Consider the following 19,792-nt stretch of genomic DNA (forward strand, 5'->3'; position numbering starts at 1 on the left):
TCTCCTCTATTTGGGTGATCGAACACTGTTCTGAACTCCCTCACAAACCCATCATATGTCTGAAGGAGCCGTGAATTTTGCTCCCAGAGCGCTGTAGCCCAAGCGCGTGCCTTACCGCGAAGCAGATTAATCACATAAGCTACCTTACTAGCATCAGTCGCGTACATGACGGGACGTTGTGCGAAGACGAGCGAACACTGCATGAGAAAGTCCGCGCACGTCTCCACACAACCCCCGTACGGCTCTGGAGGGCTTATGTATGCTTCAGGGGAAGGTGGGAGGGGTCGTTGAACTACCTGTGGAATGTCAACGTTGCGCACAGGATCGACAGGAGGGAGAGCCGCAGCAGCGCCCTGAGGGCGCGCTTCCACCTGAGCGGCGAGAGCCTCCACCCTGCGGTTAAGGAGGACGTTCTGCTCGGTCATTAGATCCAACCGAGCCGTAAAGGCGGTGAGGATTCGCTGCAACTCACCGATCATTCCTCCTGCAGACGCCTGTGCGCCCAGTTCTTCCATTGGCCGTTCAACAGCCGGTTGACGCCCCTCGGGGTCCATGACGCTGGCCGCGATATCCTGTTGTGAAAGTGTAGGAACACGGACCCACAACAGGGGCACAAATGAATGGACAATGAAGGAAGTCAAATAACAACACTTTACTGTTGTGAAAAAGCACAACCAACACGGCGAATGTGAAATTTAACAGTCAGTCAATTACAAGGGTGACGTGTGGGCAGGCTCAAAGATGAGAGACGTCCGTCCAAAGCAGAACCGGAACCACACGATTTCCTCCGCCACCGAACCCCGGGAATACTGGAGCCGCCAAGTCCCGAACACCCAGGTGGCCACAGCCTCCGCTTGTCGGATCTGGTACTGCTGGCAAGGAACAAAAACAGTTAGATGTGGGTGCGTGTGCACCCAGCAACACGTATGGTGGGAATGCCACCTCCACCTCTCGTCGAAAAAAGAAACAGAATATCTGCTGTCCAACACACACAAGCAATAGATATTCCTGTCAGAGAATCAACACAGTCAGCTGAGATCGTTACCTCCTTGGTAGAGCGATATCTCGGCAGAGAAGTGGAGATGACGTCTTGCAGATATACCTCTGCGGATCAGATGATTGGTAACCTCACTCCAGGCAGGGTGCCCTCTGGTGGTGGTGGGCCAGCAGTACCTCCTCTTCAGCGGCCCACACAACACTGCCTACTTGTGTATTGACCTCTGCTATCCACCCGAGTAAACTAAAGTAAAGTAAAGCCTTTGTACAACCACAACTGTTTGTTTGAGCTGTGCATTTGTGTCCAATAATTCCTGACAATCCAGCCTGATAACTGGGTAAAGGTTAGGTAACCTGATTTTCCATGATGCCTAAACCACCCCCCACCCTCTACTCTGAATGGTTTCCACTCAAACCCTCCTATTCCAAATTATTTCCGCTGAAACCCCCATCCTCTGTGAGGGTGTGATTTGGCACAGGTCTTCCTCATGCAACTCCACATTACATGGATGGGGTGGGGTTTGAACCGGGAACCTTCCGCACTGAAACCAACCATATTAACCACTTGGCCACCACAGCTTGCATGGTCTTAATTATTCTAACATAATAAAATACAAAACATGAAACAATAAAGTTAAAAAATATCTCAACACTAATAGGAAACTAAACATGTTTGATTTACAGGCTATACAGCAATCTAAGTGCTGAACTTTATTTATTGTCTAAACTGACTGTCTAAGAAATTGTTTAGCCTGAGGTTCAACAGAATTATCCAGTGAAAAATTGAATGTCCACTTATTAATTATCCTTCTTCAGCAAAGCTGGTACCTCAGCTGGTAAGGTTTGATCTATTTTCATCTTCAAAATAGCAGAATTTCTTTAAGTTTTTGGTGGCCTCCTTCAGGTTTATAAGCAAACCAGGTTGATTTTGTGTTCAACAATTTTCGTATTAAGTGATCATTTGCCGTGTACCCATTGCTGCACATACAAGAACAAAACCTGTTTGTCTCTTTATTTTATATATATATATATATATATATATATATATATATATATATATATATATATATATATATATATATATATATATATATATATATATATACTCTAAAAACAGATTGGTTGGATTGGACACATCTCAACCAATCTTTTTGGTTGAAATGTGTCCAACAATCCAATTGGTTGGACACATTTCAACCAATCTTTGGTTGTTTCAATATATATATTTGAAAATGAAGTTTGTAACACGATAATCAATTAGTTTCTTTTAAACTGGAGGCGGGGCTTTGGGGGAGAGTAAATATCTCTAATTTTGATTTCTATTGAAAAAGAAATGTTTGAACATTTAAAAGGATTTTTTTGTAAATTTTTTGCACATCTTGAAACTAAACGTTCAAGCATCACTAAAACGTTTCAGACAAGCAGTTGTTTGTTAATTATTTTAAATGTAATGAAGTTAACATTTTTTGTGTGCTGACAGTTTATAAAATTCAATTATTAATTACATTTTTATTTTCTATTTTGCTTGGGGGTGAAATATTTAAAAAATATTTATATTAAAATCAGTAATAAATCTAACAAAAAATTCTTCTTATTATTATTAATAATAGTAGTAGTATTCAATATTTCATTTATACTGCGCAATAGTGATGATAATAATAATAATAATAATAATAATAATAATAATAATATTATTATTATTATTATTATTATTATTATTATTATTATTATTATTATTATTATTATTATTATAACGGCGATGATGCCTATAAGAAGTTTTATGAAGGCCGAGTCATGAGGTGCGCCTGGTGCAGCACATGCTGCCATATGGCCAGCAGCGCGCCGAGCAGGTTACCTCTGTCCCAGGAGGCCTCGAACCCCTGTGGCCCCCAAGAGCCGCTGAAAAGGAAAACAATTTCCCTTGCGGGATCTGTTTTTTTTATATATATATATACTCGAAAGCCAGACAATCACACCAGGTTTGATCCAACGAGCTGTTTGTCAAGTTTTTCATCGTCTATCCCCTTTCTTCTTTGAGCTTACAGTAAAAGACAAACACAACTTTATCAAAGTTTCACAGCAAATATGAGCAATGCATAACATTCTGCAAGAGAGACAACGATCGGACAGTCTGCTTTAACTTTTGACTGTTCAGTGCCAACAATTTTTAATTTCTCCGCGCATGCAGCACGCGTTAAATAGCACGAAACGCGGAAAATCAGTGCGCGCTCTGCAAAAAAGGCGCAGAGAGGAGAGGAGAGGAGAGGAGAGGAGAGGAGAGGAGAGGAGAGGAGAGGAGAGGAGAGGAGAGGCTCTCTGGTCACTGGAACAGTCAAAGCACACCGCCCCCTTTCCAAAACGGGGCGCGTCCTCCTAACGAGGCGCTTTGAAAGGGAAAGGCGCTTTTCTGACCGGATATAAAAAGGCACAATCAGAGTCCTTCTGACCGCAGAGAACCAGAACTCGGGCAGGACCAAGCAAGGGTCCGCTAATGTGACAAAAGGACATAAAGAGGAGAGACATCAGGTGACTTTAGGAGAGAGGGCGGGAGAGAGGGAGAGAGAGAGAGAGAGAGAGAAAGAGAGAGAGTGGGGAGGAAGCCAGCAGCGACCTCCTACCCGTCCCGGGAAACGAAGCCATAAAATGAATTCCGACTCCAGCCCGAGCAGCAGAGCCTCTTCCCCGGACATGGACGGCATGTTTCTGCGCGACCACCACCAGCTTCACCACCACCATCACGTGGGCTCCTCCGTGTCCTCGTCCACGCAGAGCGGAGAGCAGCAGAAGATGCCCGGTGCTGACCTGCTGTCAGGTCGGTCCGGTGAGTCCAAAGGCGCTCCGGTGGGCAGCAGCAGCTCCAGCAGCTCCAGCAGCAGCAGCAGCAGCAGCAAATACAAACTGAAGAAACAAGTCACCGAGGAGGAAATGTACCAACTCCGCCTCAAGATTAACGGCCGGGAGCGGAAGCGCATGCACGACCTCAACCTGGCCATGGACGGGTTGCGTGAGGTGATGCCCTACGCGCACGGGCCCTCGGTGCGTAAACTGTCCAAGATCGCCACGCTGCTTCTCGCCAGGAATTACATCCTGATGCTCACCAGCTCCCTGGATGAGATGAAGCGGCTGGTGGGGGAGATTTACGGCGGTCAGCACTCCGCGTTCCACTGCGGCACCGTGACGCACGCCACCGGCGCCGGCGGACACTCCGGCGGCGGCCCCGCCGCTGCAGCCGCCGCGGCTGCCGCTGCTGCTGCTGCCGCCGCCGCCGCCGCGCACCAGATGCACCCACTCCTCGGGAGCGCGCTGTCTTCATCCACGTCGTCCACGCTGACGAGCGCGCTGCCGGGACTGACGTCCATGCGGGCGCCGCACTCCCTGATGAAGGGCTCCCCGGCCGCGCCTCCGGGGCTTCAGCTGGGTTCGGGGTTCCAGCACTGGGCCGGACTGCCATGTCCGTGCACCATCTGCCAGGTGCCTCCTCCTCCTCCTCCCCACATCCCTATCACCTCCACAGGCCTCACGAGACTGACAGCGGAGAGCAAAGAGGGGATGAAATGATGCCCGAGAGACTCGCAGAGACACAGCCAAGCTTGTAAATAGAAATTTCAGGGCATGTGGGTGGATTTGGCCTCATTGATGCATGCGATGTTCGTTTTCTTGTTTAGTGTATGAGAAAAAAAAGTTATTTTCTTCCTTGTAACAAGGACTTATAATGTTTTTTTAACCAAATGAAAGGTAAAACGGAAAAGTTGTGTCACGTAAACACCATGTCAGAATCCTCTTTGTGTTGAGCCACTTTTAATCACAATGTGAAAAATGATGGAGGACGCATGAACATTTTAGATTTCGTTTTGCATTTTATTTTATTTTAATTGTGTGTCATTTTGTGGAAACGAAGAATGCTCTCTGTGCCTTGTACCAAGGATTGAAAACTTGAGTTCAAATAATTTTGTTTTTGGCGAAAAATGACACAATGATTTATATATATATATATATATATATATATATATATATATATATATATATATATATATATATATATATATATATATATATATATATATATATATATATATATATATATATATAATTATTATTATAATTTTGCAGGACACACTGTGTGCATTTGTGTTGGGGTTTCTTTTTGTGCATGCTCTTACACGGTGAAAGGCCTTTGTGGCCTGCAGACGTCACAGCATGATCTCTTTTGTTAAACTGAATTTGCCCAGAGACCCTGTGTCTTTATTTTTGTACATTGTGAATGATTGATGAAATATTTATTATCACCCAGTGTCCCTGGATGAAATTTCAATAAAATGACGTTATGGACAATATCCACTGTCTGCTTAACTTTAAAAAAAGAACAGTAAATTACATTTTACATGTGAAACCTTTCAACTGAAATTATTTATTATAAAAATAAACAAATAATAAATCTTTAAATTTAATAACAAATAAATGAAATGTAGATGCACACTCACTAAAGAATAAATACATAAATTTAATGTTTGTTTTTTGCTGTACCTGTCATGAATGTGTACCATATTTTTCCACATTATTCTGTATAAAATTATGAATTTTAAAATAATTTTTAAGAAGCAAAAATGTCCTATTTTAATTAAGCATTAACACAGCTTCTTTGGATTTGCTTATGATGTGAGGAAGAAGTCACAAAAATAGCACAGATAATGCAATTTTAAAAGACACTAACAAAAACATTCCTGAAGTATTTTTTTCATGACATTTAGTAGAAAAAATTAAATACATGTTTATCAAAATTATTGTCATTTATAATCAAATCGTGTTTTTCCTTCGCAGTACTTGAGTTGGTTTTGAATTTAGCGTTTATGTTTAAATGCTATTTTAACAATGCAATAATAGTTTTAAAAATTAAATGGGTAAAGTTTATGAGGCAGTCACAAAACCTTAATTTAGTAGAAATTCAACTCTAGTGATCATTTTGTCATTTTTGCACAACAAAGAAATGCAGGCCTCCTGCCACACAAGACAAATTAAATAGTCATCAGTGTTTATTTAATTTTTTCTCAAATATAGCTAATACAATTGGAAAGAAAAGAGAGAGAGAGATGAGAATGGAATGAGGGCTGCAGCGGAACAGAAAGGGGTCCGCTTTGGGAGCCCACAGCAGTTTGTCCGCCGGGTCCCTTGGGTGCTCGGTCGTCTCATCTCTGCAGCGACAGAATGTATGTTTGTGCAGATTACAAGTTAATTGTTCATGTGGGACCAAGAGAAGAAAATCACATCAGAGAGAGGCACCGGGATTACAGGCTGCTAAATGCAGAAGATTATACAATCAGACCCCCTCCTCAGCTCCAGCGCATGCAAATGAGTGCGTGGATTAAAAAAATGAAGAAAGAATGACAGAGAAAAGGAGTAGAAGCCCTTTTGTAACTTGTTTAGAGGTGGTGGGTGGGTGTGTGTGTGTGTGTGTGGGTGTGGGGGGGGGGGGTGCATGAGTTCTGCGTGTTTGTGGGCAACTCAGGAAAGAGTGAAAGAGTTCGTTTTACACTTTTTTGTCTTTAGGAATGAGATTTGTGTGTGTGTGTGTGTGTGTGTGTGTGTGTGTGTGTGTGTGTGTGTGTGTGTGTGTGTGTGTGTGTGTGTGTGTGTGTGTGTGTGTGTGTGTCGCAGGCTGCCAGATGGGATGTAAATAGCCGGGGAGCTGCAGTGGCCTTTTAAGCGCACAACACTGAGGAGGATGTTGTCAAGGGAAGCTGCCCGTTTGCGAGTTAATAGTCATGAGTTGGGGTAATTACTTAAGGTTTATTATGCTCCTGTTTCAAAGGAAATGGACTCGTCAATGGGCCGAGAAATACTTCTTAATTCTGCCTAATTAGGAGCCGAGTAAAGCAGAGACAACTGCTGCAGCTGCTGCAATGAAGCACTATATTAAATTCATAGAGGGCGTCATTTGTACACGTTCCGGGCATTAATTTACACATGCAACAATAATAAAAAAAATTACATCTGCAAATAACGTGCACAAGACAAATGTTGCATGTTTAAGGGATGAAGCGAGGAGAACGTTACGGGCTGTCACGGTAGATGTTGCACAGTAAAAATAACAGACTCTGCAAGGATTACATTTGGTTCCACCAGTGTCAAATAGTGTTAAATCATATGTTAGTGTTCAACTCCACTAAATGAAGTCTGCAGACTTCATTTTATTTTGCAAAATTTACTGAGTTGCAAAGTTGCACATCATTTATTATTATTAATTGCGCAATTATTAAATTAATTTCATTTATTTATAGAAGCATGTTTTTTTTCCCACATTGCGCATATTAATGTCAAAAAGTTTAATTTTCTGTCTCTTCTTTCAGTCCCTTTTCAGCTCATATTTGCAAAATTTATTTTCTAACTTGGGTCAACAGAAGTAGTCTGATTACTTTTATTAAAGTCTAGTGAGATTGAAATTTAAATAAAATAAAATTAAAATTAAAGGCCAGAAAATTTTGGCAAAAGAGAGACCAAAACATCAATTAAAAAAATATGCTCTAAAAGTGAAATGAAATTGAGAAATGACTGCAAAACAGAAAATAGAAAGGAAAAACAAACACAATGTAGAAATAAATTACATTTTGGTTAAAAATAAATAAATAAACATGTCTTGTAAAAAAATCTGACTCATCAAATCTTTTAAAGAAAAACAACAGATTATGTATGAATAAATAAATAAGTAGTTATAATAATTTATGTGTTTCTTTGTTTCATATGGCCCAGTCAGTGATGACTGAATGAACTTGTAAGTTCCTCTTTTCATCAAATTTGACAAATGTCGGGTCCTTTGGCGAGCACACACCTGTTACTGGGATGGTTTATCACTCAAAACAAAAAAAAACCTGCTTTGTTCACTCTCAAATAGGCCTTGATGGATGTTTGGATGCTAACAAGGCGACAAAGCTGTCAGGCTGAGCCACTTTTCCCAAATCTATCTGAAACATTCAAAGTTGTTTTAATGTGAATAAAATTTTAAAAATCTGAATATTTGGTGGCTCTGCAATATATGTGCCATTGAAACAGTGTGGGAGTTTCACTCCAGAGTAAACACCATATTTGGCACAAACTCTCAGTGAAGAGCCGTGATTGTTTGTGTGTGTGAGTGTGTGAAGTGCACGGTCTCTGTCATCATGCACTCGGCCAGCGAGCTGCTGCAGGGCCGCAGCCTGAGGGCAGCAATTGAAAATAAATTTCAGTTGAACAAGGGGCAGCAGGCGCATCAGGCGAGCTGCTGCTAGAACAAAAGCAGTTGAGGGGGATAACTTATTGACCGGGCTGACAGCCTGAACGAGGCTGATTATAAGCGCCTGGTCGTCCTCTGTGTGCGTGTCATCATCAGTGAAGCAGGTGCACGGGCCCTTCCCTCACTCTTTATCTGTGGCGGCCCTCAGGGAAGGGCCGGGGCCTCCTGGCCTGCCCTTAGCTGATTCCATGCACTAATGTTTAGCCCATACTGCCAAAAACAGAAAACATATTTCCATCATAAGAGCACACTGCCATCACCATTAGCAACAGAGCTCATTTGCATGTTAATTGTGCATTTAGAGAGGTGGCGTTGACACTTGCCTTTGTCCATACATGGGTCACAGGAAGTGAGAGGATGCAGTTGCAGGGGGACATCCACATGCATTATTATTTTCAAGTATTCAAGTGCAGTTTGAAACACACATATGGGCTTAGGATACACAGCTTCTGATTTGACATATAACCCTAACTTCAGTGTATTTTACTAAGTGCAGACTTGATACCACTGCTTTTATTCTCCTTTAAATAAATCATTTTCCATACAGTTTGTTACATGGAGCTGATTAGGATCTCTCTTTTTATGTTTGGGAGCATAAGGCTGTACAAATCACTTTTTCACTTTGTGTATGAGCAGCTAAGTGATAGTCTTCAGGCAACATCAGTAATTTCATCATACTTTGGTATAAGAAAGGTTTTATTTTCACACATCTGGGGATATATATTGAGACATGTATCAGTATACATGAATAAATAAATTAAAACAGTAACAACAATAACAATATCCACAACAATAATGATAATAATAATAACACTTTTATTTGTACAGCACTTTCAGGTATACCTTTCAAGTCAAAGTGCTTAAAAGTGGTTAAAATTGTAAATACAAAGTACAATCAGATCAAATGGATTAATAATAAACACCCATAAAATACACAGTTTATATATATATATATATATATATATATATATATATATATATATATATATATATATATATATATATATATATATATATATATATATATATATATATATTCTTCTTTACCATTGTAATCCTGCATTCTGGGAATGCAGAGCACAGGCTGGTACATAAGGCTCCACAAGATAAACATGCAGTGTGTGCCAATGTTGGTCGTCAAAATTATTGAAAGATGATGGAATCAAGAGATACAGTTTATTGTCATCCAGGGTGAGAAAAGCAAGACAGAACAAGACAGCAACTTTCAGTGTCTGGTATATCAATTGACAAGGTTCTCAGACCAAATATTTGTGTCTCAGTTAAAAGCTAGCTAAGCCACAAGATAGGCTCCAGACTAAAATGTAGATCCCTCATTTCCCAATGTCACTAGTAGGAGGTTTTTAAATTTTCACTGTAATTCCATACATGCAGAGGATTGATTGCTAGGTTTGTGGCTCAGTCTGCTTAGGTTTTGAATAAGCTTTTCTTTTGCACTGCTTCTCTCATTCATGTGGGGTTGCTTTAAAAACACACACAGATTATAAAGGGTTAATGTGGATTTGTAATGTCTGATCAATAACCAACTGCATAATATCAGCAGTCATCTAGTGCATCAACTTTGTGCTTATTGTTTTGTGCCTTAAGATCACAGCACTTCTATTGAGAAAGATGTGATTTGAAATGATAAATCTTTATAGAAAATAAAGCTATGAGATCTAAAGTTGCCATGGGTCCAAGTGAGCAAGAGAGAGAGAGAGAAAGAGAGAGAGAAAGAGAGAGAGAGAGAGAGAGCGAGAGAGAGAGGAAAAAGATGTTATAATTATTAATATTATGGACTTTTAAATTAATAAACTAACACAAGGGCAATATTCCAGACAAAATGGTCATTTTTTTTGTTTTGTTTGTGTTTTTTTGTTTGTTTGTTTTATGTGCATGCTCCAAATGTGCACAATAAATTCTTGCATGTGCGCACGCACACACACACACACACACACACACACACACACACACACACACGCACGCACGCACGCACGCGCGCACACACACACACACACACTGAAGCTGTTGTTGCTGCTCATTTTGTGTAATAAATGCATTTTTGGCTATAGAGTGCATGTTTATATGTGTGCATGTCAGCAGTGATGTCCTCCTGCAGTGACTGACAGATGGCGTTCAGTGTTTTGGCTGTAAACGTGCTCGCTCTGAGTGTTTGTCTGCGTGCCAGTTGCCTGTAGTTTGGAGACTGTGAGAGCCTAACTATCCTGATGCTGCTCAAAACTAACTGTCCTTGATTGTCAACCAATGTGCATTGTGTGTGCGTGTGTGTGCACGCACATGCAGGAGCAGGCCAGGGGCACAGATGTTAGTGGAAGAGATATTTATCAAAGAACCTCTGGCTACCAAATGCTTCAAATATGAGAAAATTTAATGTCTGAGCAAGACGACAGCAAGCAAACACCTCACTTTAATAGTGTGTGTGTGTGTGTGTATATATATATATATACGTATATATATATATGTATATATATATATATATATATATATATATATGGGTAATGGGTGCATGCCATCTCTGGGCCTGGCAGCGTGCAGGGTGACAGCACCCTCTCTGCAGGGAAAGGCGAGCAACAAAGTGAAACATGCTCGCAAAGAGAAGGAGCCAAGAAAAGGCCAATAAAGAGATCAGACCCCTCTTTGTACAGACAGTTCCAAAAATGAGATGAACATGTCTGGAAATGACAAGATGACAAGATAACTGGATATTCTTTTTACAGCCCTGCAGCTTCCACGGGTGAAGTTTATTATTCTTCATTTTGATGTCAAAGCATTTAATTCATTGTTTGCTAGAGGATTTCAAGTAACATTAATAAAAACAAAAGTCTTCAGAAATGATGTACCATCACACCTTTAACATAGACGCACCAGATGAAGCAAATACCAAGTTTGTTTTGCTGATGTAATATCCCATAGACGTGTCTGCCACCTGCTGGACATGTCAGGGCATGTTGCAAGAAATAATCACATTATCATATGCATAATGATAGATTGTGGTTGAAGTTACGTTATTTGACATGAGCTTCTTTGTCTGCATTTATTTTCATTTACAAAGCCTCTGTAATATTCTTTCAAATGTTCCCAAGTGTGCAGGTCAGCACCTTGTAAGGAGCCTCCTGACCCCTCAGGTTATGAGACAATGAGATTATAAAGCACTTTTTATAAAAGCCTCTGCAGATTCATAAATGTGAGTATAATGTTTGAACAGAATGATCCAGTAAAAGTTGCTTTCGGTCTTTCTTTTATCTGGACACTAAAAGCGAGGGATTCTGTCTTTTGGGAATTACACTAATATTCCTGTTGTTACACCCCTCTAACTCACAGGATGTGTTTTGGCATCAGCCCACATTTACACCACACACACACACACACCTTTGTCACGTATTAAATGGCAGAGAAGCAATGCCGCTCCTCTCTGTGCAGATGCTGCACCTTTCCACTGAGCTGGAAACATTTGACAAACTCAAGGATTACAAACTGTTTTTTTTTGTTTTTGTTTTTTTTAATTCTATCACTGTGGTTGTTCTCTGAGTGTGTGAGCTGGCACTGATGTTAACCCCGGTCTTACCTAACCCATTCTGCTGGCTGGCAGCCATTTAGCCTCCTCCCTCTGGCCTTGATTCAGGTGGCACATCAAGCCCTCATTGATGGGGATGCCAGGCGGACTCCGTCACAGTTGGTGATTTTGATCAATATCAATGTAAACAACACCCAGCAGAAAATACAAGAGACATGTAATAAAAATCTGCCTTAAAACAATCTTTAAGTAAAGTATTTTAAGACAGAAAAATATCACATCTTTAAAAATTTTATTAGGAGCCACATTTATACTGTCACGATGGGGTTTTAGGCCCACATTGAATTATTATTTTTTTTTAGACTTTGAGAATAAAGTCGTAACATTACGAGAATAAAGTCGTAATTTTAAGACTTTGAGAATAAAGTCGTAATATTATAAGAATAAATTAGTAATTTTACGAGAATAAAGTTGAAATTTTACGAGAAAAAAAACTCATAATATTACGAGAATAAAGTCGTAATATTGCGAGAATAAAGTCGTAATTTTATGAGAATACAACAAGTTTCCCGGTCGACACACATCAGCACAGCTAACGTAGGCTAACGCTATCATGTGGAAGCAGCCTTAGATGTTTTTTTTTTTTGTTTTTTTTTTGGAAACAGTCTTACAAGTAGTTAACTAAACAGTGCCTTAAAGTTGGGTTTATGAACAACCAAAACTGTTTTATAGAAATTTGACATGGATGCGGCGCAACAGAGAAGAGTCACAGAGGCTGTTTTGTGTGCTGTCAATGTTTCATTTCCGGAATCAAACTTTTTTTCTCTTTCACAATTTCACACGAGTTTTTTCTCGTAAAATTCCGACCTTATTCTTGTAATATTACGACTTCATTCTTGAAGTCCAAAAAAAGAAAAAAAAAAATATTCAATGTGGCCCGAAAACGCCATCAAATACTGTAGATATCTCACTATAAATGAGACAAATTTCTATTTTTTCATAATGGTTCATGTAATACTTGAAAAAAACAAAACAACAACAACAACAACAACAACAAAAAAACAAACAAAACAAAACACAAAAAACAAAATTTGGATCTACCCAATTGGGATCTATTCCAAGATTTATTCCAAATTAATAAAAAAAAAAAGTGTTAAATGTGTCATAGTTCTGGTGTTTGTTGTACACCTCCTGCACATTATATTCTTTATTACTCTCTGGTATTTCTTCCCCATATTATTAATCCCTTGCATTCCCCTTGTGTTACTCGCTATTGTATTATTTGTTCCCCAAGCTTCCATGTTAGATTATGTTTGTGTTCCCTTGTGATTCTCTTCCATGCTCTATGTTTTTGAATCTCCTCCTTGCATCTTTGCTTCCTGTTCACTGGCTTCTCTCTCTCTCTGGTTCCCTCTGGTGTCGTTTTCCTGCACTATTCTCTGTCACACATGTTTTGTATTATACAAAGTACTCAGAGTGGTTTTCAGTGTGTTATCACTCCAGCTGTAGTTAAGTTTCTCCCGCTGTCTTTTGCATTTGCTGGCTCATATGTTTCCTTGATACAGTATTTTGGAACCACCATTTGTATCCTCAGGACTTATATGGAATGTACTGCTGATAGGCAAACAAACAAAAGCAATGAATGGTGATGAAAGCATAACCTCCTGGGAGGATATAACAAAGCTAATTTATAGGTGTAAGAGGCAACACAACCAAGAACCAAAGGCTGAAGTCCAAAAAGTCTATGATCAAAGCCCAGCTGGAAGTCCAAGAGAAATTATGACTTGAACACTGAAAGTTGGATTCACCACAATCTGGATATGACTGAGAGAAAATGGTCACATGAGGAACAGGTGATGGGCAGAGCTGACATTCATGAGTAGACTGAAAGGGGGCAAAAATTGAGAAAACAACCCCTCAAACCGTTGTTTACTCCAGATTTCAATTAAAACAAGGGTGATAGTTACCCTAATGTGGATTCCAGAGTCGAACCCAAATGTGTGCAAATTATCATCAAGGTATAATCCACAGTAGAAAGTTTGGTCACAATCCATGAAGACCATGTGCAGTTCTTCCATATAGGGTTCAGACACTAATGCATCTAATGTTGAATTTATCTGAGATCTTCATGAGATGAACTTTTATACCAAAATTTACTTTGATAAACAAAGTATTTGTCAAGATATTAGGCACAAATCAACCACACAGATGCACACAAACAGTTCCTAGACCTGCTCTGCCTTTGACAACAGGTAATAAAAGGCAGAATTTTAAAGTTTGGTTTTCCTGGCAAAGCAATGTGCATGGTCATCTCCACAAAAAGTAGAGTGCATGGCTCAAGAAAATAATCAGTTTTCCTAAAAAAAAAAAAAAAGATCCACATTATTTTCACAAAAACAATCTCGGTGCACAGATCACTGTGCACAGAGGACCTAAGTGCATCCTCAGACAGACCGTGGCAGCTCAGCTTTGGCATAGCTCAGCGGTGTGAACGGAAAGCACAGCTCTAATTATAAACAGGCATTATGGTGGTTGTGAAACCAGAAGTGACAGCAGCACACACACGTCTGTATTGGTCAGAGTCATCATATGGACAAATCACAACTGCTCTGGCTCAGTAATGTCTGGCAGATGTTAACGCTTTGTACATAATGACTCCCTTGAGGTCTCACCCAATCAGACAGGACACAACGATGTGCTGGGGGATGTGTGTGTTTGTGTGTGTGTGTGTGTGTGAGAGAGAGAGAGAGAGAGAGAGAGAGAGGGAGAGAGAAGTTAAGATGATTTTTCAATTCAAACATTTTAAAGCTACAGTGTGTAAAATTTAGTCTTATCTAGTGGTGAGGTTGCATCACTTCTTTGGCATCATGCTCCCTCACCTTCTCTTGTGGAAGAAACATGCATGTATGAATGGTAAATGGACTGGATCTCTATAGCACCTTCCCATCTCTCAAAGCTTTTAACAATGATGCTATGCATTGACCCATTCACACAGACACCGATGGCAGGGTGCTGCCATGCAAGGCACTCACTACACACTGGGAGCAACTTGGTAATTACAGACTTTGCCCAAGAGCCCTTTAGTGATTTTCTGGTCAGACTGGGGTTTGAACCGTGGATCCTCTGGTCTCAAGCCCAATGCTTAATCACTAAACCATCACCATCTGTAGACAGTGTATATGGGAACAACCACTGTTACATCCTTTCTTTTTTCTTCAGTCTTCCAGCCAAGCGTCAAAAAGTGAAAGGTGGCATATGTATGTGCCTCTTGGGCTACTGTACCAACATGGCAGCCTCCATGAGGCCTGTTCCCTTGTAGATATGAAAAGCTCATGAAAACACATTGATTCAATCAATCCTGAAGCAGAAACTCAATGCCTTTAAGCACGTAGAGTTGGTCGAAAAGATGTGGCACTGTTGTTGGTGCCAAATGGGCTGGATTGTGTATTTCGCCAACTGCTTGTCTACTGGGCTTTTCATGAACAACCACTTGAAGAGAATGAAACAAAAATGAAGAAACATTCAGACAGAAAGAAAAGGCCTTGCTGTTGGCAGAGGTCAGAGAAGAATGGTCAGCCTTGTTCAAGCTTTACACAAAAGACACAGCAATTCAAACAACTACTGGTTACATCCAAGGTATGCTGAAGAGCATCAGTGAGGACTCACTACATCAATCATCAAATTATAAAAAGTGTTGGCTGGTCTGATGAGTCTCAATTTAAGAATTAAGGTGGTTCTAAATAAAAAAGGGTGTCAAATTTATTAACAGCAAAGTGGCAAGTGAGTGCACATCTGAAAATAGTGTGATGGAACTGTTACTGTGCAGCCACAGATACAGTGAGGAAAATAAGTATTTGATACTTGTTACCTGTATAAAAGACACCTGTTCACACACTCAATCAATCACACTCCAACCTGTCGACCATAGCCAAGACCAAAGAGCTGTCTAAGGACACCAGGGACAAAACTGTAGACCTGCACAAGGCTGGGATGGACTACAGGACAACAGGCAAGCAGCTTGGTAGAAGACAACAACTGTTATGATTATTTATTAGAAAGTGGAAGAAACACAAGATGACTGTCAATCTCCCTCGGTCTGGGATGCCATGCAAGATCTCACTTTGTGGGGTAAGGTTGATTCTGAGAAAGCTCAGAACTACACAGGAGGACCTGGTCAATGACCTGAAGAGAACTGGGACCACAGTCACAAAGATTACATTAGTAACACATGATGCTGTCATGGTTTAAAATCCTGCAGGGCAGCAAGGTCCCCCTGCTCAAGCCAGCACATGTCCAGGCCCATTTGAAGTTCACCAGTGACCATCTGGATGATCCAGAGGAGGCATGGGAGAAGGTCATGTGGTCAGATGAGAGCAGAATAGAGCTTTTTGGAATCAACTCCACTTACCATGTTTAGAGGATGAGAACACCCCCAAGAAAACCATTCCAACCTTGAAGCATGGGGGTGGAAACATCATACTCTGGGAGTGCTCTTCTGCAAAGGGGACAGGACGACTGCACCATATTGAAGGGAGGATGGATAGGGTCATGTATTGTGAGATTTTGGCAAACAACCTCCTTCCCTCAGTAAGAGCATTGAAGATGGGTCATGGCTGGGTCTTCCAGCATGACAATGACCTCAAATACACAGCCAAGGCAACTAAGGAGGGGCTCTGTAAGAAGCATTTCAAGGTCCTGGAGTGGCCTGGCCAGTCTCCAGACCTGAACTCAATAGAAAATCCTTGGAGGGAGCTGAAACTCCAAACCTGAATGATTTGAAGAAGATCTGTATGGATGAGTGGACCAAAATCCCTGCTGCAGTGTGTGCAAACCTGGTGAAAAACTACAGGAAACGTTTGACCTCTGTAATTGCAAACAAAGGCTACTGTACCAAATAATAACATTGATTTTCACAGGTGTTCAAATACTTAATTGCAGCAGTAACATACAAATACATTATTTTAAAAAAAATCATACATTGTGATTTCTGGATATTTTTTTTAGATTATGTCTCTCACAGTGGACATGCACCTAAGATGAAAATTTCAGACCCCTCCATGATTTCTAAGTGTGAGAACTTGCAAAATCACAGGGTGTTCAAATGCTTATTTTCCTCACTGTAGTTCAAAGTCAGTAATCACACTAAACTGCTGCAACCACCCATTTTCTAATGGCTGCTCATAAATCACATTTCCCAAACGTGACACAACAACCTTGATGGCAAAAGGCGCTATGAATGATTTTTCTGCAACTGGTTGATGCAGCTACACCAGACGCCAGGATGTAAACAAACCTTCCCTCCTCAGCCTCTCCTTCTCAACCCTCGCTCCTCCCCAGTGAGCAGCAGTTAAACATCAAGGTCCAAGTTGACCTTTAAGTTCACTCTATTCCTTGACCCCAAGACTTTTTTAGATATACATTCACCGGCCGCTTTAGTAGTTATACATGTTCACATGGCACCAACTCAGTGCATTTAGGCATCTAGATGTTGTGAAGATGACTTGCTGAAGTTCAAACCAAGCATTAGAATGGGGAAGAAAGGCAATTTAAGTGACTCTGAACGTGGCATGGTTGTTGGTGCCAGACGGGCTGGTCTGAGTATTTCAGAAACTGCTGATCTTCTGGGATTTTAACACACAATCACCTCTAGGGTTTACAGAGAGTGGTCTGAAGAAGAAGATATCCAGTAAGCAACAGTTGTGTAGATGAAAATGCCTTGTTGATGTCAGACGTAAGAGGAGAATGGGCAGACTGTGTGATACCATTATGTCAATATGGACCAACATCGCTGAGGACTGTTTCCAACACCTTGTTGAATCTATGCTACGAAGAAATAAGGCAGTTCTGAAGGCAAATGGGGGTCCAACCCGGTACTTGCAAGGTGTACCTAACAAAGTGGCGGTGAGTGTACCGTTGACAGCCAGGCAAGCAAATGTCAGTAATCCCATAACCCCCAATGTCAGAAAATACACAGAAGCCCACAATACCTCCACTTGCTTTGGAAGAAGAAAACCAGTATTTCATCATAGTCTTTCTCTCCAGTACATCATGTCATAAAACCAGCAGTGTTCTGATTTGTTATATTGAAAATGTCAGTGGCAGCAGATGCTGTGGTAATAGCCACTGGATGCTGCACTGGAATCCAGCAGCTGGTAACCATGACACTAACTACTGCCAGGGAGAAATGCCAAGCCATCCACAACCCTGTTTCAGTCGGGCAGCAGTACACAACACTTCATCATACTGTTTCAGGGTAATGTAGTACATATGATTAGCTGTGGAAAAAAAAATGTCTAAGTTTGAGCAGGACACAAGCCAAAGAGTCATTTAAAGCAGGATGTGTATGCTAATGAATATAATTTGGAGCCACTTCTCTGAGCGATGAGATCTTAAAGCTCAATTTCGAATTAGAGCCACTCTTGAAAGCTGCACTAAAAATAGAAAACCTAAAGAAATTGCTTCAATCAGTAACACTGAAATGAATTAAGATAATTGAAATTAAATTAACAAGTTGCCATAAAAAATTATATAAGTTAATTTGGAGAAGCATCATTCAAGTACCTGTTACCAGCTGAAGCACTTTTTTAAGTTGGTCCAACAATTTTCTTTTTCCAGTGCAATGTGAATAAATACTTCGGACATAACTTGCACAATAGGCATGTCGACCATTATATTTCAACTATCTTCAGCTATTGTAGACATTATTCAAGATCTCAAGGAACCGCCGGTGATTATTTGCAGGATACAAGTTTCTGTCTGTGCACTTTCATGAAACGCTGTCAGAAACGGAAGCATTTAAACGAGCACCAATTAGCACTCAGTTTGACATGAGTGACATGGATGCATTTCTTCCATGACCCAACCTCAGCGCGAGGCAGCGGTTAGCACTCTTTGGGTTTGATTCCATCAACACCCAGATCCTTTCTGTGTGGAGTTTACATGTGAGTTTGCATGTCTACATGGATTTCCAGCCACCAACAATACGCACATGTTAGGTTCACAATTGTTTCCCTGCTGTTGTCAGAGTCAGTATCTGTAAAATGTATAGTTGGTCTCCTAGTGCCGGAGCGTAGCACCCCACTGCTTCTTGTGTCCCTAGGTCCTAGTTTCCAGTAATTGTGATGGGTAATTGCAGAGGATGTATATAAGAGTGCATGTAAAATGTGGAAGTGTGAATAGGAGTTGGTGCCATGTTTTGCTGCATCCAACACATGACAGAACTGCCCTTGGTCTTTGTTGGCAACCCCCCCAGGTAGACAACAGGTCCATCCTCACCTCCCAAAAGTAGCCATCTATCTGCTGCAGCCAGGTGAAACGTGGGCATCCCCTTAACCTTTTCTAATGACACTGTGTGCTGGATCATGCTCTAAAAACATGGCCATAATGTTGTAGTTAAGTGGTGTGCCTCATCGTTGACTCTCTAAGTAACCATTCATCTGACACTTCACGATCTATGGCATATTCACTAAAGTAGTGATTCGTAACCTTTTTTCTTTGGAGCTCCAGGTACCTAAGAAAGGCTAAGCTCCCCCCCCCCCCCCCCCCCCCCCCCCAAAAAAAACTCTCAAGAATAAAGCGACTTATTTAAAAAAGAAGTGGAAACAAAAATTGACATGATAGGTTTTCCCTCCTTTTTTCTTTGATTCATCCAAATAACATTATATTTTTAATTAGTTTTGACTGGCAAGTAATTGTTGTTATTATGACTTTGTTTAGTAGGTGAACCCTTAATTTTGATAACCTCAGAGTACATAAAATTTCAGGTACTATTGTTAAATTTCTGTGGGGACTAGTTACCCTCCGATACACCATCACTGAACAAACATAAAAAAGCATGTAAGAAAACATAACATGGCAACATTTCTTGAGACATTCCATAGCATGACCATGCCAACAAACAAAGTGGGTTTGTGGTGTTATTTTCTTAATATTTCGAGCGTACTGTGGAATTTAGTTCCATCCTTACTGAACTCATTTTTTTTTTTTTTTTTTTTTTTGGG

General features: G+C 40.6%; 1 protein-coding gene across 1 annotated transcript; it reads left to right on the top strand.

Annotated features, from left to right (window-relative positions):
* The first annotated feature begins 3,536 nt into the window (after window positions 1-3,536).
* olig3 (oligodendrocyte transcription factor 3) lies at window positions 3,537-4,738 on the top strand. The gene has a single exon (XM_034184829.1). It carries the CDS (start codon window positions 3,640-3,642, stop codon window positions 4,552-4,554), a length of 915 nt encoding a protein of 304 aa, XP_034040720.1. The 5' UTR covers window positions 3,537-3,639; the 3' UTR covers window positions 4,555-4,738.
* Window positions 4,739-19,792: the final 15,054 nt, after the last annotated feature.

This window comes from Thalassophryne amazonica, chromosome 13 (genome assembly GCF_902500255.1).
Source record: "Thalassophryne amazonica chromosome 13, fThaAma1.1, whole genome shotgun sequence".
Taxonomy (NCBI): domain Eukaryota; kingdom Metazoa; phylum Chordata; class Actinopteri; order Batrachoidiformes; family Batrachoididae; genus Thalassophryne; species Thalassophryne amazonica.

Bases quoted from the DNA above. Each gene is read 5' to 3' on its own strand.
- olig3 (XM_034184829.1), top strand. From the start codon at position 3,640: ATGAATTCCGACTCCAGCCCGAGCAGCAGAGCCTCTTCCCCGGACATG.